The sequence below is a fragment of the Chanos chanos genome, chromosome 4 (genome assembly GCF_902362185.1).
Source record: "Chanos chanos chromosome 4, fChaCha1.1, whole genome shotgun sequence".
Lineage (NCBI taxonomy): Eukaryota > Metazoa > Chordata > Actinopteri > Gonorynchiformes > Chanidae > Chanos > Chanos chanos.
Window position 1 is genome coordinate 22,002,958 of NC_044498.1, and position 22,877 is coordinate 22,025,834.

The window sequence follows — 22,877 nt, forward strand, 5'->3', positions numbered from 1 at the left end:
AGGTTCAACGGCATTTTCCAGTTCAATGTACAGGTCCAGCGCTGAGGGAGATAAAAAAAAAAATCTAAAACCTTCCAGATTCTCCTATTGACTGCAGTTGGAGTCAACAGGGATTGCCATTGTTTTGAGTCGGCTAATTGGATGTCTCGTAACCCTCACACTGTCTCTCTTCTATGTTTCTGTCTTCTAAGTCTCTCCCTCCGAAAAAGACTCTAAGACTGTAGAAACACAGCCAAACTCAACCTCTCTGCCTGGGGCACACAACCAGATCCAGACCTGGATTTGGATATGTCTTGTGTGAGCTTAGGTGATGCTTTGATGGAAAAAAAAGGACTCCAACATCAACCTCACTGTTCCTCTCCCCCGTTTTGTCCTTCACTGTCATCTCAGAATCAGGAGTTCAGGCATTGACCTACAGGCAAGGTATGTGTGGCGGTGGTGGAGGGTTGGAAAGTGGAGGAGAAAGCTGCACAAAAAAAAAAAGAAGTTTCAGTTCCAAGATGATGCCACAGTCATTTATCCAGAGGTTCTGCCACAGCCTCCCAGCTCCTGCTATATGTGTCCCGGTTTAGACAGGTAAGCAATGAGAGCTACCACCACGCCAACGTAGACTCCTGTGCCAATAGTGATGGAAAGGGCAGCCAGGAAGAGTGCGCGTCTAGAAGCAATACTGGCCAATGGAAAGTCTCCCTTTGTGACAGCTTTGCTGGTCTATAAGTTAGGAAGAGAGAAAAGAGACAGAAGAGATGGAAGGAAGAAAAGAGACAGATTTAGAGGTGGAAGTGACCATTATAACAGTGAGTTAATCACTGATTCTGTGATGAGGCATTGGCAAAACAGGATGATCAGATATTCAGATAAGATAACCTATCTGATATATATTCTATCTGTGCCTTGCAACATCTCCACGACAGAAAACACACAACAGACCCAAAAAAAACACACAACAGACAAAGAAACAAGACACACAATTTTAAACCATGACATACAAATCTTGACGTGATGGCATGAGGAAATATAATCATTTACTTGTTGTTATTATTATTATTATTATTATTATTATTATTATTATTATTATTATTATTATTATTAAGAAGAAGAAGAAGAAGACGAACTTAAAGAAACAAGCAAAAAATTAAACAGTAATGACTTTGCATTTGAGATTAGTTTAGAACACATCACTTGAACTAAATCCAAGGAAGTGCAGTTAGTCACTAAACAGTAGAGAATTTATGACTGAGGCCTCATAAGAGACTTGTGACCAGAAGTGTTGATTTCTGTTAAGCTGTTTTGAAGGAAACACAAGGACAAAACAATGAAAAATGGGCCATTTTAAAGAGACTCAATGGAGGAAAAAAAGTGACAGCTCCTGCAAATGATGAAAGAAGCTTAGTGAAGAACTGATTATATTCTCCTCTACACAGCTATTCACACTCTCACACGCGCACACACGCGCACACACACACACGCACACAAACACACGCACGCACGCACGCACACACACACACACACGCACACACACACGCATACACACACACACACACACTCACGCACTCAGCACCTATCATTCAATAGTAAATCGACCAGAGGTCTGAAAGACTATGGATGACTGAAAAACAAGCTTCCCCTCTCAGTGTCTGATAAAGCTTTGATTGAGAATGCCGCTTCCAAAATACATCTGTCGTTGGCCAACTTTCACTGCCAACACAATGTCAATCAATGCAATGTCATTCAGTCCCAATCAGTTTCAAACACTATTGTATTTTATAATCCTTTTACTTGAAAAGAAAGAGACTGTGTGTGTTACGTATTACATATAATAAATCTACATATTGAGTGCCCATCATAGTAAATCATATGTACTGCGGGTATACTTTCTAATATGAAAAAACAAACACAGATCTTCACAGAAACTGTGCAATAGTTACTGGTGTTGCATCACATATAAATATTCTTGAATTTTCTTTTTCATATTTTTTTGCATTCTCTTGTAAATAAACATGCTTCATTTGAATGGATGATAAAAAAAAAATCTCATTTCCATGGCTGACAAACATGTTACGTGCAATTCTAGTGAATTATGGTTCCATCAGCTCAGTCTCTGTATCATAATTTCCTTTGTTCCAGTCTGCTAGGCTGTGACTGCTCTGCCTCCCAGATGGCTGCCCCTAGCCTTCCTCAACCTCCCTGCACAAATACCTTTGAGATCCCAAGTTGCTCTCAAGAGTGCTATGGTCTGCTTTGTAGGAGAGACCAGAGAAGGTTTATCTGTGGAAGATTTTTTTTTCTATATTCTCTCTCTTTTTTTTTTAATCATTTCCTACAATGAAGAACAGCAGCAGTGGCAGTGAGAATGCAAAATTAAACAAAGGGGTGAAAAGAAAAATACGCTCAAGATGTAACTATTAGTTTCCATGCCAACAGAAAGCATACTAAATCAGCTCTTGGATGCCTTTGCAGTGGTCTTTGGGGAAATTAGCAGCAGGACAACTATCTAAACTGGAAAAAGTAGAGAGCCCTCCTTTTAAGTCATTTCCTAACCCCCTGAAAAGAAAAGAAAAGAAAAGAAAAGAAAAGAAAAGAAAAAAGAAAAGAAAAAGAGCATTAATGTGACAGAGGACAGCTGTGTCTAATCATTTTACTCCCAAAAGCATAGGAAGTAGGCGTCGCTGAAGGGCATTTGACTCAAAGGGGCAGCAGCCGCTCTCTGATTTAATTTCTTTAATAACAGCATCCATTAAGCACCCTGTAATTGTTTAATCAATCCGTTTCTCCAGTTCAGATGAATAATTAAGTCGTGGTGTGATGTTCCTCTCTCCGAGGACCGAGACTCTGAGCCTGTCTGTGAAGCTGAGTGATCTGGAGTGAACAGACTCAAGGATAACGTCAGACCACACCAGAATGATAAACTCGCAGATAGCGCCACTTCCACATGCCAGACTGCTATTGTGTTTTGACTGCAAATTCAAGCTTTACTAAAGTCTGCATCTAACTCCATTCAGTACAGTAGTAAAGCTTCCAAAATCCACTCTTCAGGCCCTGCTGGAGGTGAACCCCCTGGTACTTGCATTTACTCATTTATATATTATTTACATATTCATAAATGTAATCCATTTCTAGTTACGCATTTGATTCAGCTGTATGTTTGCAACATGTCAGCACACTCTTAATAAAAGGCAGCAGATATAAAGTGATGGTAGAAGTAAAATTATGGAATTATACCTATAGTAATTAACGTTCAATATTCTGCAGTTTAATGCTCTTCTTCTCATATGGTTTCATACCATGCTGGAATATTCTGACAACACAAAAGACTTCAACAATAATCTCAGCATATGAATATTTGATTTTTTTTAATACTTTTTTTTATTTTCTATACTCTTGCTTTTAACACTTGGTGTTTCCAGTCTTCCAGTGCCACTTTTGCAGCTTGCCAGCTCCTACTAACACTCTCATGGAATCCATTTATGTACTGGTTTTTAGTTTATTTATTTATTTATTCATTTTATTTATTTTTTTTAATCCAAGCACAGCTTGATGTTTTGGTAAGATCATTTACTTTTGATCACAGTCCAAAAAAGACATCCAAAGAACTGTAAATAGCTTTTTTCAAACAGGATTTACACCAGCACTTTAGGACACATTTCTGCTGTTGATTCCTGCTGTCTGTACAAGGAATTGCATAGAATGGGTTGTTAGAAGAATTCGACTCCCTCTGTTGAGAGGATCATTCATCAGTCACACTAAAGTAAACCACAGACTCTATTCCTCATAATTCTCAGATATAATTCAACGTTAATTTCGTCTCTGTCTCAGTGTTCGATGCTCTCCATATTTTCACATTCCACAGATTGTGAGTCTTGCTGTTTTCCATCGCAGACGTGGTGTGAATGATGTAAGTGTGTACGGGAGAGAGTGGCCAAACCCCGACTGACGCTCAAGTGTCTGCTTTTATAGCAGCCAGAGTCCTAGGCTACAGTGCCATGCTCCTGTCCCTGTGGGTGGTGTCACAGCACGTTCGATTTTCACTCCATCAGTCAACAGCGGCCAATAACAGACTGTTAGTATATACTGATCCTGCTGCATAAGATATTAATACATTGTTTTGTAAACGTATTTTCTTTGCCATTATTCCTCATACATTAAAATTCTGATCAAGATTCAACCTTGCAAATCATGTCAAGAGAGAAACACACAAGATCTATATGCGCATGCGCACACATGCACACACACAGACAAAATGATGTTGAAATTACTCAACACGCACCTGACAGCTGTGAGACCTCCATAATGAAGGTAGCTTTGGCAAGATTGATATCTCTGATCTCATATTGATAGCTTATTAAAACTCTCTGGTTGCTTATGAGGCTACATGTTGTACAGAGACAGCTTCTTTGTTGTGAGAGTGAATTGCTGCCCCCCCCCCCCCCCCCCCCCCCCCGCGTAGATAAAACCTGCCATAGGAGACAGAGATGGATGCCTGGAGGCAGGTGAGCACAGAACGAAAGACGTCAGCGACAAGCGGGCGGGTGGATGGGACGGGAGGAGGCCGTTAACATGCCGCTCTGTGGTGTCAACACCGAAGGTGAAAGCGTCAGTCTACTCTCCGCCTTTATCTTGAAAGACCATGTCAATGGCAAAAGCATAAAAAAACATTTGTATCCGACACAACAACTCTTGACAGCTCCTGCTGTTGTAGTCGAGGAGGGCAAGAGGATGAACTGAAACCTCTCTAAACATTCTCATCAGCTCTGTAATTTCTCTGAAGGAATTCAATTATCTCCTGAAGCCTTAATTCATCAGGCTGCGTTCAGCTGCGAAGGCAAAAATGACACATCCTGGGGGGAAAAAAATAGTCCTAAATGAAAAAAAAAGCCCAGGAACTATTGGTGCTTTTCTCAAACTGAAGGCAAAAATATCATGTCAGGCACATCATATTCATCATCCTAGGCAGAGTGATACATTATTTGAAAATACTGAAAATGTGTACACACACACACACGCACACGCACACACACACACACACACACACACACACACACACACACACACACACACACACAGAGGGCACTATCTCCTGTTGTTTTCCTTGATTAACCTCTGTAATGAGCAGTTAGGACAGGCTTGGGCATGTAGATACAAGTCTCATTACCTGTTATTCCAAGGACAGATACTACTACGACTACTACTACTACTATTACAACTACTACTATTACTACTACTAATGTAATCATTGTAAAATTTATAGAGGTGATCACCAATCTCATAAATTCCTTAGGCATTGTATCATTGTGGATGTTAGTTTCTATGAAGGCCAACACTCTTACAAAACACAGATTATATAAAGATAATTTTAAACAGCAAACTTATTCCTTATTTTACAGAATAGGTGGCAGTACTGGTGCTGTTAGTCTATTCTTTATTACTTTTAATAATTCTGTATTTTATGAACCCAGTGACAAACCAAATGATTCAGTCAATTATCATAAAAACCATATTCAGAGTACTGCAAAATTAATGAGAAAAATACTGAAAAGGTGTTTCCACAATAAATACATGAAAAAAAGGTATTATACGTCATTTATAATCCACAGGTAGAGCTTTTTTTGGCACAGACTGAGTGGGAAGCAGATGATAAATAATTGATGGCACCTGTTTTCATTTAATGATATACTCCATTTGGTCATTTCAAATGCTTTTAAAACATCAGGGCAGTGCAAATTGGAGTCAACCATGGTGTCAGTGATTGACACATCAGGTGACCAATGAGGAAATGAAAATCAGAACTGAACTTTGCTCTACCTTTTATTCTAGCCATACATTTTGAAGGTTCAACAACACAACATACACCCCGTTTACCATTTATTTAAACCGTGCAGACTCTAAAATGCAGTATCAATTTTCAGCAGAACCAACTATAATGAATTAGTATCTGTAAAAAAAAGTATAAAATGTGATATCAATATGTGCCTGCTTGAAGTGCTCAAAAATCAATGCAGTACTGTCTTTCATCTAATAAAACATCATTTTTAGCCTCAATGTAAATGGTCAGTCCAAAAATTAACTCTATTTAGTACTGGAAATTCTCAGATAGTATTAGGTCTACTACAGGCAGTTTGTGTCAAGTTATAACAATATGGTGCTGATAATAACAGCAGGCAAATAAAAAACAACATATGGTAACATCTACAAGATATCCGATGGAAAAAAGTCAAACAAAACAATCAAGCCTCGATCTCATATAGAAATGTTTTTCCACAAATTCTCAAATAATAACATAGTGTATCACGGTAACAAACGTTTCAGTTATTGGGACAAATAAAGTGCATGTCAGATGCACTGTTAGGCTAATTGTAGGCAAAACACAAACTCAAAAAAGAGGGGTGAGCTTAATTACCACATGTTGTTGTACTCATATAAATAACGCTATGGAAATATGATGAATTTACTACTTGAGCCTTTTTCTGTAATTTATGTTTTTTTTTCTGTTTGTTTGTTTTTTTACCCAGCCATTATTTGGGGCCCGGCTCTTATGTTGAATTTACGGTATATCATTCAGTGAATGGAAGAACAGCCTATATTTAAATGACTCTAAAAACATCAATTCTTTTGGGATATGATAAGAAAATAACAGTGAGATCATGAAGACTGTCATTTTAACCTAAGTCACTGCTCGTTTTCTCTGGAATCTATGTGTGGAAGCTAATATGATGAACTGAGCATTTCAAAAATGGCCTGATGTTGGTCTGTGGTTTTCCCATCAGCTAATAGAAGCTACACACCAATATAGACCAGCTGTACTTTCAATGCACACAATCACATCAAATTAGTAATCAAAGCATTATATATTAATATCCTACAGGATACACTACCACTGAGAATATCTGGTATCAGGGCCATGCTATCACCCACCTCTAAGTAGCTTTGTAATCAAGCATTGCCAGTGAAGCAAGTGGCCAGTGAAATGAGAACAATAAATGAGACAAGGGGAACAAGACAACAAAAAAGACGAGAGACAACAATTATATCCATTAACTCGCCAGTGTTTGCATCTAGCATAACCTGGGGAGAGCTAGGGTATGAAAAAATGGAAATAATATGAGGTTGTAAGTTTGGTCATTAAAATGACAGCCAGAGCATGAATACTAATATTGAAGATACAATGAATACAAGTGACGAGATAAGTACATTCAAAATACAAACACATAAACACACTCAAAAAAAGAGGGGTGTGGACTAAAATGGGCTACATTTACTGTGTTCACAGAGTTAAAAAAAAAAATATATATATATATATATATATATATATATATATATATATATATATATATATATATTATGTGTGTGTGTGTGTGGTGTGTGTAGTATTATAGAAAACATCTGACATAAGGAGAAAGTGCCCCCTTCACTGCACCGTTAAATCTGAGGGAGACTGTCCATAATTCCTGTTCACGCTCTGGTTGTTTCTGGTCTTACTCTATTGATCCTACCTGCTGTACACTCCAATGATACTACAGGTTTAAATTCTGTGACCCACATTTATTTAGCAGAGTAAACTCTTCTTTCTTTCTTTCTTTCTTTTCCTTTTTCCTTTTTTGAGGAGCAGTCACCACTGAACCAGTCATTTTGAACCGGACTAGATCCAAGTTGTGATCATCATTCAAAGGTGGGTGGGTTTTTTCTCTGTTTTCATCAGTCTTACAGTTAATAGTCATCCAACATGTGAAGGTATATTCCAACTGCTCTTGTGTTGCCGTTCTGACAGACTGGACTGGGCAGGCAACTAATATCATATATCCTTTAGTGGTATATGCTTTATGAATAAGCTTATAATGTATTAATTGATGATGTGGGTTTTTGGAAGTGGCAAGGATAACGTCCCCTTGTCATTATCAGCCTGGCTGAAATGATTCCATCTCATTTCTCAAATGAAATGGAAACCTAGCGCATGTATAGGTAATATATAAGAGAAATGTAAAAGAGACATAAATAAATGTAAATAAATGAAACTGTTTACTGTGTCTGTGCAAACTTAAAATAGTCCATCAGGGGATGGGATCCCGTAGGCAAGTAATACACCTCATTTTTCAATACAGAAAGTAACAGTGATGGAGGAGACTGTAAGACTTTTTGTAAGACTGAAAACGCCCTTAGACCTTGGCTGTTGACCTGGCAATGATGACCTGGAGAAAAACAGTTTGCTTCCTGTCGCTGTGAAGCAGCTGTTCCAAACTGAAGACTGCACAGAGAAAATAAAAAGGTGATGAATTTGAAAGCTTCATGCCAGACATTACAGGAGTTAAGCACAGTACCAGTGCAACTCTGTTTCAGCTCTTTCTTGCTTATCATACCCTGTTTTTGTGAACTTTGTTTTTGCAAAACATTTTTGTATCTTTTTGTTGTTGTTGTGTAACACTATGTCCTCAGATGATGTGGAAGTGCTTTCTATCAATGGCCAAGCCACTTCAGAGTTGATGTCCATCTATGAAGCCATTGGTCCAACTACCCGTGTGATTGCTCTTTGTGTTACCTTAAATGTACACAATAGATAGGCCCTCTTCAGTATTTATGGAATGGAACTATAACACAAAGAAAACATATAATGGAAAAACTGTAAAAGTAATTTGTAAAATGTTAATGCTGTGAACCGATGAGAGAATGAAAACAAACCCTCTGTATGTGTGTGTCTGTGTACACACACACACACACACGCACACACGCACACACACACACACACACACACACACACACACACAGAGGGCACTATCTCCTGTTGTTTTCCTTGATTAACCTCTGTAATGAGCAGTTAGGACAGGCTTGGGCATGTAGATACAAGTCTCACTACCTGTTATTCCAAGGACAGATACTACTACAACTACTACTACTACTACTACAACTACTACTATTACTACTACTAATGTAATCATTGTAAAATTTATAGAGGTGATCACAATCTCATAAATTCCTTAGGCATTGTATCATTGTGGATGTTAGTTTCTATGAAGGCCAACACTCTTACAAAACACAGATTATATAAAGATAATTTTAAACAGCAAACTTATTCGTTATTTTACAGAATAGGTGGCAGTACTGGTGCTTTTAGTCTATTCTTTATTACTTTTAATAATTCTGTATTTTATGAACCCAGTGACAAACCAAATGATTCAGTCAATTATCATAAAAACCATATTCAGTGTACTGCAAAATTAATGAGAAAAATGGTTCGACTCACGAATAAAGTGGTAGTAAGAGCAGGAAAATGAAACTGTTTCATAAAAGAACGTGTGTAATTTCTGGACTGTTGCCTCTGTCATATTCGTCAAAATGACAGGACTATTTTCAGTGTCTCCAGTCACACCTGCCAACACTCCTTCATGGCACAAGACCATAACATGTTTACAACTGTTCTTCTTCTTCTGAGCTATGTTTGCCAGCAGAATAAAATCATTTGTGTAGAATTGTACTTCTGTACTTTATAGGCTCTTTTAAGCTGGGAGGCAAATGCTACCCCCATTGTAACAGCTACAAGAAATTAGCTTATTGTTTCTTTATTTACATAACTTTTTTGAAGAAACCTAATTTTTTTTAGCAATGTCACTGGTGCTTTTTTTTAATTAGGTACCACTAAAGCCTGTGTGACATTTCCATATAAGCAAAAAGTTTCAGGTTTGCACTCTACAGACCTGTTTTATCAGCACCATCGTATTAAGTATGTAATGGTATACAAAACACAAAGTGTGGTACAAACCCTGGATTTGGCATCACAGTTCAGTATGTAATCTATGCAGCAAAAAACAAGGCCAAATGTCAGCTGTGTGCCTGTCATGAAAACAACTACATTTGCAATGGTAAAGTAAATTCTCCATGGGCATAAGAATTTTCGATTCATTTTACAATTCAGTTGGCGAGCATGTCGCTTCAGATGGTAAACAAGCAATAAAATATATTTGTTTTTAATACACTCAGGGTGTAGCTGTTTTGTCACATGAAAAAGGTCTCAAAATATGAATGTATACACAATATGTATTCATCGTATTAAATCCTACGAGGTAAAATGTGCCTCAGGTTGCAACATGTGCCAAACTCTCAAAGTCCTCCACTGGTATGGGTTTGGCACAACTACACATACTGTTTCATTTCTATGCGATAAAAATACAAAGCACAGTTAACAGTCGAAAACAAAAGTAATTTACAATGTGTTTATCCCCAGGGAGGTAAAGATGAGCAAGTGGAGACAGTCTATACGTACCCCCTGAGAGAAATAGAAGGCAGCAATGCCCAAAGGCCAGAAGCAGCAGAGCATGGAGAAGATGGCCAAACCCAGATGATCACGCGGAGGGATGACAATAAAGTTATCCTCACTCTCACTGTCACTGGAGCAATCCGTCTGAGGAAGGAGAGAAGAGACACAATTACTGCCCACTCTGCCCAGGCTGGTGGACAGGAACACATATCACATTCATTTTTCAACAGCCCACAAGTCTGGCAGAATATAGCAAGAAATTTTAAGATTTTTTTATTCATGCATGTCCCATACAAGTCATTCTTGTAGCTCAGGCTCTTCACTGGTAGGCAAGAGAGGCAAAATACAAAAAACAAAAACAAAAAAAAAGAGAAAAAGACTGAAACATGTAAAGAGATGAAAGCTGTTAATCAGAGACTATGAGGATTTAGTTGACTAGAAACAGAAATAAGCTCCAATCATCCTAGGTTTGTCAGACAATCCTGCCATACAGAGGGTAAGGGTTTATTCATGAATAATACCACAGGATACAAAAATAACATTAGACATCTGATTGGATTTCTGAGAAATGGGAGAAAAGAGTCAGATGAAGGTGGAGCTCTCTCCCTCTGTCTCTCTCTGTCTCTGTCTCTCTCTCTCACTCCACAAACACACATACATGCATGCCGCACAGTGTACACACTGTATAACACTCTTATATGCACACCTGCTGTTACATAAAAGGATTTAAATATCTCATGTGTGTCAGCCATCTCACCAAAGGTCTCAGCTCTGTTAGCTAAAGGTCTCAGCTCTGTTAGCTAAACCTTACAGCTGTGTTAGCCGTCCACTGAGCTGCAACTCTTCAGCTCAGCTGTTCTCAGCATTTCATACTTCTTAACTGAACCATAGAGATATTATATATATATATATATATATATAAAAAAACTCCCCATATGAGAGGCAATAACGGGTGGTAAGCGTCAGGAATATGGTCACTGTTGTCAAATGTTGAATGTTAATGAAAAAAATCAGTACATAGAGTCGTTACTGAAAGGCTGTGTAGACATTATGAGCTCCTTACACTAATGTAACAAACCCTGTTCCTGTCTTGAGGTAGCTGAGCAACTGAGATCTGTTCGACAGAGGAGAGTGATGGGATTGTTGTTTCCTCTGGAGGTTCTTGATGGAAAATGATGAATTAGCAAATGAATTTGAATCCTTTCATGTTGGCAGGAAACTTTGGGAGGAGGCAGCTCATAATTCATGTCTCCAAAATACCTTTTCCAGCACGAGAGGGCTAAGCCTCAGCCTTTCTTTTTTTCCCCCTCCTCTCATTCTGTTGATCACTCTTTTAAATGTGTTGCAAATGTGTGTGCACCTTAGCCAGAACTCTAGATTGCTGTACATGTGAGTGCAAGACTGCTACAAACATGATCACACATACATACAAACACACATTCACGCATGAAAGGACATAGTCCCATTTCACCACCACGAGAAGGTTCACCACCACGTGAACAGTGTTCTCCCAGAGCACGCCTCTGTTTGTTCAAACACGAATGAGTGAATTCATTCACTCCCGGCACCAAACCCAAGCAGTAGCGACCCAAAGGGACAGAAGTGTAAATGGGAATGGATGCTGTTGGCACAAAGTGAATGAACTAGTCTGAAGCAGACCGTGACAAAAAAGCTAATGTTGAGGAAGAGGAATAAAGAGTTGTCGGGTGAAAAGGCAATTACATTCTGACCAAAGGGGACAAGTGACCACAGGAGAAGAGTGCCAGGGAGGTCACTGTTATGTCAGGTGAAGTGGTTAAACACCCTCATGTATTTTTCACGTATGTAAGTTAAGAGAAGCTCTTCTTTTCGGCAGGGGTATCATTTTAAGTTATTCCACACCAGACACTAGTACAGCAGGTCAGGAGGCAGTAATTCAGCAGCCTTTTTGATCGATGTCCTGGCTAATGCTAGATGGGCATAAAAAACACAAGCTTACAGCACTGTTAATAAGTGTTGTGTGATTTGTGGACCTTGCCTTCTATGTTAACGTGTGATGTGACCTGCACTCAAGGACCAGAGGGGAATTTTCAATCATGGAGAAGCTAGGAAAACACAACAGGGAGTTGGGAGCTAGTGCATGCTAATCCTCAAAAGTAGCTTGAGGGTGAGAGAGAGAGAGAGAGAGACAGAGAGAGACTTTCTACTGTCCTGTTCACTATAGGATAACTGCTATAACAGAAATATCATTATATAATCTCAGTTGTGAGATTAAAGATAAAAATTTACAACCAGAGTGTATGTCATTGTTTATGGATTTATGTGGTTTTCAAAATGACAGATTGTGAAGGCTGCCAAAATAAATAAAACAATGAAAGAATGAATGAAAATATGAATTATTACGTGCAAATTAGTCAGAATTTTAGGTTTTATGTCTGTATTCATTCTTTTATCGACTTATTACAGCATTGAGTCCTACATAGTAGAATTTTTTTTTTAACCCTAATTTAAGAACAAATCATAAAAAATGGAAGAATTGAGTCCCTGTGGATTTAATGAAGGGTAAATTTACAGCTGAAAAGGAAATCCTGAAGAACAGAAACACTTACGCATTAGTCATGACACTTATACATGTATATCATTTACAATGTTTGCTGTGTTCTACTTATCCAGCAGTAATCAAAATTAATTAATTTCCAGCTAAATACATACTGGACCCCTTCCGTGTTTGGTCAGAGTACACAGTCCTCCATCAGCAGGGATTTGAGAGGACCTTCTCAGGTTTGCAATGTTAACATAATGAGATTAAGAATGGCTGAGAAGTGGGGGGAATTTCACAAGTCTTAATAATTTAGTGTGTAATCGATTACTCGGTGGCCAGAAGTTTTTTTGTCTGTTTTTTAATTAAAATGTTGAGCCTATTCACACGCTAATGAAAGCAGGCAGGTGAAAGGGACTCAAACGTGTCGATGCAGAAGTTAATGTTTACATCAACAGAGATACGTTAAGTCAATGTAATGTTGTGTAGTGTAGTGTCACTTCAGCGGTGAGCTGTGTTGATATTGTGAAGTCTGATTTTAATGACAATCCTTTTGCTTTGTCTGTGTTTTTGAGGAGTGGAGATAGCACTGTTTAGTTTGTAATATCAGGATGTGCTACACCTCTGCATCTAAACCCAATGAAAGCCATTTTCTGCAGTACCATCACGGTTAAAGCTTTAATAGCGTGTAAAGCACTGCACATCTCTCATGACACATTCTCAAAAACATAATGAAGAAACACTGCTGCTTTACAGTTACATATTTTAATATGATTTACATATTTTTACATAAAGAACAGTCCCTTTTGCACTTGTGTAGATAGATAGATATGGACTCCTTTCATCTAGTAATACACTGCTCTACAAATTATGCCACATTTTTACTGAGAGTCTTTGCAATCCTCATCAGAAAATAAACTGCTAACGAAATATATGATACATCTAACATGGCTTTACCAAAGCTGGAGATCACAAATACTATTCTTTCACATGATACTTTGGGCAGGTCACATTAGCAGTGTCTAATGCTAAGCAAAGCTCTCTTGCAAAAGCAGGGAGTTGGATTAGCATTACCATACTTAGAATATTATTAAGAGAAGGATTTTCCATTCAGTTTGCTCAGTCTGGCTTGCTGTTGACAGCTCGGTTCCTTTTGAGTGTGCATTTCTGGATTTTTATGTAAATCCAGGGGTACGGTTCGAGTGCCGCTGATGGTTTTGATGCATCGCTGCTTTTCATCTGAAGACTGGCATTGAGCTAAGTATGAAACTGCAGGTGCATCAAAGCCTTGTCTGTCTAAAGATCAGAGTATCAGGATCCTTTTTTTTCGGTAACTCTTTGGAAAGTTACCCTCCCAGTCTTGCTGTAACACTGTGAGTATATATCCATTGTAGAAATGAGTGTATTTATCTGTGTGTGCGTGCACGCGCACGTGTGTGTGTGTGTGTGTGTGTGTGTGTGCGATTCATGAAATTTCAGGTAACACTTTTAAAATAAGTAATCCAACACACATACAGCTTTGCCTGAGATGACATGAAAGCCACTGGCTGCTGCTGATCTGGATTCATCTCAGTCTTATCTTTCAGCCTCCTTGAAAGATGAATAGCTCACTATGCTTTGACTTTGTCCTTACATGAAATAAGCAGAATGCAAATGATTATAAATGGCTGCAATCGGTCCATCATCTGTATCAGTGCAAGTTATTGAACATCCCTAGGACATTCTCTGCACATACTGCATGGGGACATAAATATGACATTGGGTTTTTCAAATTGTAACGAAAACATTTTCAGTGAGGCAAAGCACAGCTATCATTTAAATCCAATGATTTAAGATGTACTGCCATATAACCATAAGAATGTAGCCTAGAAAACGCAAATCTGTTTTTGAGCAGTCTCACTATCCTCTCAAATCCATCCATTCCTGTTATGACAACAGCACCCGGGAAACACAGCAGATGATGAACAAGTGAATGAACCACACAGTTCATAATTTATCCATGGTACTGACCTTTTTTTGGGGGGGGGGGGGGGTATTTATAGTAGTATTCCACGACATTCTAGCAATGGGCACTGTCTGTTTAATTGACTGATCATTCTCTTTCTGTCTAATCAACTGCATTCTCAGATTACAGAACTCAAATCCAGCACATGTATCATTAGTTTGGGCATATCAAAATAAAGAATTTCCCAAGGAAACTACAAAAGTAAAAGAAAAAGTGTAACCATGCGACTGGAAGATCTTGGTCTGAAATTTTGTACTTGGGCACGGTGAACTAGACGAGTAACAGTCTCATAGACAGTCATCTCATTCCTTCAGCCCAGAGTGATATCATTTTTCCATACACATACACAGAAACACTTCACTACTCAAATCAATCGTCTCATCTGAAATGATGAAAGAGAGGGCTGATTGGACCTTTGGATGAAAGCCTGTTACAAGACACATGGTTTGTCATGTAATGCCAATATTCTTGTCTCGTGCCCAGACCCTGAATGACCCGTGCAACAAAAATAATATTCATTTGCTGTACGAGAACGCGGACCCATATTAACCTTCATCATCATTATCTTCCTCTTAGCTTTGAAAGGAGCTAAGACTGTACTCAAAACTGTCAAAGCCTTTGTGAACTGAAGAGGGTCTTTCAGAACCATCCGATTAAGATTAGAGCAATAAATTGTTGAGATGAAAGGGCACAATAATTTTTTTTTCTTTTCAGCACCCGTTCTTCTATTAAAACATCAGAGAATATGCCAGTTCCTTTTTTCCATCCATTTCAAAATAATTCCTTTCAGCTTATGCTCTCTCTCCATAGAAAGAAAAGAGATCTTACACAAGAACAGAGGAGAGCTTTAAATTGGGGTTTAAGAAGATGAAACGCAGCTTTCCTGACGCCCTGTGGGTCCTGAAAGGAAACACAGAGGCCATTAGCAACTCTTTTTCCATTAGTCAAGGGAGGGGGGTTTATCTGACTGGAGGAAGTCACCATCAAGCCCACAGAAGTGAAGTCTTGATTCCTATTTGCAGCACCGTAGCTTAGAGCAGCTCCAAAACTTACAATTTTGCACTTTTTCGGCTACAGGCTGTCCAAAAAGTGACAGGAAAAGCTTTACAGATCTGCAGACTTTAAAGACTTTTTCAGTCTGTCTTTGCGTCAGTGGGATGTTGTTGTCATTCTTAACACTGAAGCAAAGAATGATGGAAAGCTTTCCGAGTTCTAGTGTCAAGTGAATACTCAAGCTTGATGTGGTAATGTAATAATAATAAAAAAATAATAAAGCCCATCATTAATGCATTTACAAACTCTCAGTTAGCCTTCATAATACTCTACTGTGTATAGACCACATCGCTATTAACCATTAACAAACATTTAAAACATGGATGATAAAGTGTCATGACTCTTTTTTTCATATGACTCACCATTTTTTATATACATCTTGTGTATATTTAGTATTTAAACAAGATCAATGTGATATAAAATTACACTGCAGTCTCAACTACCTACTTAAGAGAAATACCTCTTAAACAGCAGTTTATCATAATGTTAAAAAAAAAGTGACATCTCATGAGTCACACCTTCATAAAGCTTTGACCACGTAATGTACTGCAATACCTTATGCATTTTTAAAAATCATAAATTTCACATGGGAGTTAATTTGCCATAAAGGTTGTTGAGGCAAGGGGTTCCACAAGTCGATTTAAAATCATGCACTTAAGCGGTGTGAGTCCTGGAAGACACTGCTGGAGTACAGGCCATCCCAGCATGCAGCACCTGGCCAAATCTATCAGGTGAATTCTGCGGAAGCCTGTATTCGAGAACACTGAGAACTGCCACTGGTTTCCAGAGCTGCTGTCTCATTTAACACTAGCATCCATAAAACAGACACTGCCCTTCTCTCGTCTGTCAGTCTACAGTGTTCTTAAAAGCACCAATCAACCAAAGCCAGCCTCTGATCAAAATTCTTGGTGAATGGTGATGGCTTTTTAAAGCGAAATAGTAGAGTTATCTATCTATCTATCTATCTATCTATCTATCTATCTATCTATCTATCTATCTATCTATCTATCTATCTATCTATCTATCTATCTATCTTCACTTCTTCCCTTTCTTATTTGCTTTCAATATTACAACCACTTTCAACATATTTCATTTATACACTTAACTATTTATAAACATTTAAATACTTTAACATCCAACATCTTTAAGTTAAAGTTTAAAGGATTTCAAAAAGCCTTTATGTGATATTTGAGCATGATATGCAGTGTGCTGAAATACAACATGATAACATGTTCCGAAAGGTAATTTTATGAGGGAGATTAATATTTAAGGCAGAGCACATGCCTAAAACATGTGAAGCACAGGATCTTCTCCAAGGAACTGAGTGTGGATTCTCTAAGGCTATTATTCAGGTTCCTCAAACTGAGTCTAATCTTCCGCTTTTACAGAGAGATTCATCTGCCCTTGAGTCTCTCAGTGCACTCCTCAGGTATCTACAACCTCTTCACATATTTGTTCCAGGGATGTCACGTTTTATTCAAACAGCAAATATTCTTTGCATAGTCTTGTCGAAACAATATTTGAAGATAAAATGAGATTTTGATGTTGTAAAATTGTCTAGTGGCTATGACAAACATACGAGGGCCAAACATAAACTGCAGCTCAAATTGCAATTGCAAATGAGTCAGAAATGACAAAAGAATTTACTGAAAAGCTTGACATCTGGATTTTGGTTTTGGAAGATCCTCTTTTCCAGAGACAGAAACAATTACTGTAGCAGCAATGTTTTAAAGAAGTAAAGGCTCACATGACCAAACTGTTCCCATAGATACATTAGCATTCAAGAGACGGCTTGCCCTTCTTGCAAATATCTTGTAGTCTGTTGCCAAAGTCCAGAAGACAAATGTTAATGCACACAAGATGTACAACTTTTTGTGCTGTTATTCTGTTGTTATTGTAATCAATATCGAAATAGCAGCTCACTTTGAGATCATCAATTGCAATAAGTTATTATTTCCTTGCAATTTAAAATCAAATTAATTCTACTTAGTTGAGTAGAGTGCAAGTCATGTGTTGTGTAAGAGTAATACCTTTGTTTTTACACTCTGATTTTTATGTCAGTATGACTTGGTATTCATACATGGTTTCTGTGTTTTCTCATAGACTGCTCACACTCCATTAGTCGAGAGGAGAATATGTTAAAAAACAAAAACAAAAAAAAACACACATTGAAACACGTTTCAATTAATATTTACATTAAGTGACAACCCTAGTTTGCTCTTGTCCAGTTGTAGTATTCTAGCACAATTCAGCGAAGTTAATAACTTAAACATAAATGGCTAATGTTCACCGAATTGGCTTCTGTTTTTCTCTCTTGGTTTGAGTCAAACACGTTGCCCAGTGATAGCTAAAAAAGGGGACAAAAATCAAATGAAAGGAAGGCTGTCATTATGCTATTTACAACACTACACCCCTCACTATGGCAAACATAAATTAAATGTCCACTATGAATCATTTTGACAGTAACAGCTAAAGGTAATCATTGCTATAAATGTTTGATTAACTAACCAGAAGTATGACTCATTTATTCAGATCAAGGCATTGATTAGAATAAGATATACTGATATGGGCAGCACTGATAAAACATGAGAACTGGCAGGGAATATTTAGGGAGAGGTTTGTAAAAAAAAAAAAAAAAATGCAACACACACTTTCTTCAACTTAGTATGTCCTTCAGTCCCTGCTGTGGCCTTACCTCATACTCCACGTATTCTTCCTCCTCCACCTCATACGAGACTGTCTGGATCTTCACATCGTTCTCATCCAGTAACTTAGCCTGGGGGTCTTCTATGCTAGGAGTTTCAACCACTGTCTCCTTCTCCTTCTTCTCTGTGAAGGTGGTCTCACAGCACTCGCTTTTGTAATCCTTGGCCTTGATGCCTGCGTCGTCTTTATAAAGGATGAAGTTGGGCCTGTAGAAGGCCTCCACCGCCAAGTGCAGCGAGGTGGCATCCAAGAGCTGAGATTTCGTCTTTCCGTTTCCTCTTCCACCTCCTCCTACTCCTCCTCCTCCACCTCCACCTCCAACACCCCCACCTCCACCACCAGTCACAAAGTAGTTGATGATGTTCTCCTGATACTGGCTGCTCGGGAAGTCACCCCTGTAGCCGTAGTCGGCTTTCACCACGTGCTTGCTGTTCTTGTCCAGGAGGGGGTTCTGCAACTCACTTAGGCTCTCCATGTTCGAAGGCCTGATAGGTTATAAGAGCCTTGTCCTGAGAAGATGGGATGGAGGGAAAAACTAGACCGAGGAATGTCGACCTTGGCTGGGCTGATGTGACAGGCGTTAATGGTGTTCAACAGGCCGGAAGCTTCAGGAGGAGAGAGGAGGGAAAAAATAGAGAGAGAGAATAAGTGAGATGGGGCTGTTGAATCTGCAGAGAGAGGTTTAATAAGAACAGGCTTCCTAGACAGATAAAGCTGCTCAGCTAAGCAAGGAAGCCACACATTTAACACTACAGTGATTTTAGATCTATAGTACTTTGAGCTGCTCAGCCATTTTTCAGGTTTGCAAAATCTCTTATGAGTAAAAGATAAGATTAATATTGCATATTGAGTAAAGTGTTCTGGAAGGTTATTTGAAAAAGCCCCTACTTTCAAAGAGAGATCTTTTTTTTTCTTTAGAGATCAGCTAAAATTCCTGTTCTTCCTTAGATTAAAACAAAAACAAAACAAAACAAAACAAACAAACAAACAAACAAACAAAAAAACAGTCCTTTGATTCTGCAGAATTTTCCAAATGTTCTACTTTTGCTACAGATCAGGCACATTAAAAAGTGTGTGGAGGAACATTACTGTAACATTATAAACATCCTTAAGTGTTTTTTTCTATCAGCATCAACACCTTAAGAAACAATTAGTTATTAAGTCAATCAGAAACAATGGGGAAACTCCTTTATACTACAATTCCACAACTCGATACCACAGCCATGAACAAACTTACGAAGGGAGAGGCAAAGGAAATTACTGGCTTCCTATTAATCTTCACCTGCCAAGTACCCTGTGATTATCAAGCAGATTTCAATTAATTTCAAACTGCTGCCCCATGAAACTCAGTGATAACCCTTCCAGATGGGCACAGGAAGGCTCTGTATGCTTTATGGGTGAGGCAGATATCTTAATTAAACACCAGGTCTACCTGCACACAATTCCACGGACACCCACCAGCCTCCCCAAGACCCATCTTGGGGGCTTATTTGTGTAAGTCAATTTAAGAGATTGAGAAAGACAGAGAGGAAAAGGAAAATAAAGGAAAATGGGAACAACAATGCAATCTTTTGTCATTTTGATCTGGCAAATTTTGACAAATATTTTGGGAAGTCAAAGAAACTGACAGGTTTAGCAATGATAACTCTCAAAAGAGTGTTTGTTTGTTTTTTCAAATTTTCATAAATAAATCCTGTCAAAGCTCACCACTGATTTGTAAAGACTAACTCAGTATGGGGGCCCTGATATTTGGTGGCCACCTAATAACCTTTCCACCATTAATCTGCCACTGAACAAGCACGGTGATCAAATGAAAAGCTGATTATTCCAAGGCTTTCCGTTAGATTGCATCGATGGATTCCCATGTTATGTCCGAGTCACAAATATGAGGTTTTTGCCTTTGGTTTTGGATTATAGACCATGGAGTCTGGACAAGTATCACAGCCATCCATTCAGCACGTTTAATCTTACCTAGCTACTGTGCACAATGCAATACATGCATACATTATGAATATAACAATTTTGAAAAGCAATGTCATCTACCACAGTGGGATTAGTCCATCTATATGAAACTCATATGAAATTCTCAGCAGGTTCAAAGTGGATTATCATGCTAAAAATACATGGTTAAGTCTACACGCAGACAGTACGCAGTGACATTTGCAACACTGTTTCCACATCATCTACATGTCACACTGAGCACTGTTAAACTGTCCAAATATTTATACTGTATTTTAGTATTGCTTAGTGACAAGTCATCAGAATAAGACAGATCATTAAACAAGCAATCTAAAATTCTGAGCAAAAGACCAAAGTTCACATTTCAGTAAAGCATAGGTACATTTTTAGATCTCTTCTCTATCTGTCAACATCTTGCAAATATGAAAGACTATTATCCCATTAATGTTTAACACTAGAACTGTTGGGGAAGAATCATGTCAAACTTTGAGACACATTTGATTTTTTCTCTGTACTGTCATACGCATCACAGCAGTACAGAGATGTATGTAGTAATGCACTTAACCACAGCTGTGCTTTAGAGCTGAGATAACCATATAGAAAGGGAGGACAGAGCTGATTAATGACATTTAGGCTGTTGAATGTTCACCTCGAAGCACCCTCTGCACTTTCAATCAGTCTTAGCTTGGAACTTCATGCTCTTTCACTCCATTATTCCCTCTCTTTCTTTCTTTCTTTCTTTCTTTCTTTCTTTCTTTCTTTCTTTCTTTCAACAACTAGGCTAGCTTCTACTCCATCCCTTACCACACAATACTGTGCCTACTCTTTCTCTCTGAAACCTGAAAGCAGGGTACTAATTCCTTTGTTCATGCAGAGAGGTGAATATTAAATCATGGCCATATTGTGGGAGAGGTCTCAAACCATGGACATAACGTTCACTTTACAATTTCATGAGCACTGAAGATGCACTGACTAACAGAAGAGAGACTATGTTCAAAATTTAAACAAATGCTGCTAGCAATACTTTTACTGCTCCTTGTAAATTCAAAAAGTTTACTTGACCATAACCAACCAGACAATATGACACGGTTTTGTCACTGAGCTGATAAGCACCCCCACACCACAAAAAAAAAGTTCATAGTCGGACTCATTTTCATTTTCACAAATATATTGGCCGATTTATGGTTTTGACATTCCCATCCTTATTGGTGTGTATAGTGCTGATATGCTTCCATAATTTATGCATGCTGGCAGATTGAGGCAGTGTTGATTAACTTTGTAAGTACCATTATGTTATGGCAAATTTCCTTAGGCATGGAAGTTTCTGTTACAGCTTTATAGTTCACTTGTAATGTAAAGACTGCTCCAGGCAACCCATCTTTCAGTTTCCTATTTCTCTCAAATGCGAAATGAGATTAGACATCAGTGTAGACTATCAATATATAGTCAATATGAAGGATCAATATCAAGCAATTGAACATTAGAATATAATCAGTAAGTCAGAAGTGGTTTCTGGATCATAGCAGCAACATCATTGCTTCATTGGCTTTAACTAACATATAATAGCTTATATTGAATGTTTTGGCTGTGGACTGAACAGGAAACTATATTCTCTATAATGGTCAGATTATTTATGAATAAATGTTTTATGTATAAATTGTTTAAAAATGGTTTAAATGCTTAATGTTTAATGCTTAATGCTATTTATATGGAACTTTATTTCTCCTTCAATTTTCTAGTCCTTTTCCATTTTAGAATGATAGATTTGAAAGGTTTTTTTTTACACAAAACACCTGTTAATTCATCTGCATAAACATAATTGTAATGGCGCACAAAATCTGACGATACCAGAGCCAAGTGTGGCACTGGTCAAGTCCTTGTTCACATAACCAGTTTAAATCCTTTACCCAAGTCCTGTTAGTCAAATGCCTGATTTAAAAATCTCTTGCCTCTTGCTAAGTCATCAGACAATAGAGAGGTGTGATGGCACAGAGCATATTGTGCATATTTTTCATTGTGCGTGAAGAAGTGCAGTGCATTAGTGGTTTGCTAAAGAAGCCAGAACATGTCAAAGAATCTTTGCTTCACATTTAAATCACACATCCTTGGTAATGTAAAGCCTAAACTCAAATAAACAGATAACCCAATGAGGAGTCAAACTATCTCACAGCACCTGAACGTCTGCTCTTCCTAATCAAAATCAGCCTCAAAAAATGAAGAGGAAAGACGTCACCTTTCAGTTAAAGTTATCATTTGGAATTTTGATGGGGGGTTTGGGTGTTTTTTGTAAAAATTAAAGCTGACAGAAATTTTCAGGAGCAGAGGATATAATAAGTGCACCCAAAACTAATAGAACTGTGTTCACATTTATTTGTTTATTTATTCATTCAATC

The 22,877-nt window shown here is 38.1% G+C and overlaps 1 protein-coding gene across 1 annotated transcript; it reads right to left on the reverse strand.

The window, feature by feature from the left end:
* Positions 1-552: 552 nt before the first annotated feature.
* Positions 553-19,000, reverse strand: syndig1l (synapse differentiation inducing 1-like). The gene is made up of 3 exons (XM_030772887.1): positions 18,515-19,000; positions 10,250-10,387; positions 553-711 (listed from the first exon to the last, which is right to left on the reverse strand). Exons 1-3 carry the CDS (start codon positions 18,998-19,000, stop codon positions 553-555), a joined length of 783 nt encoding a protein of 260 aa, XP_030628747.1.
* Positions 19,001-22,877: the final 3,877 nt, after the last annotated feature.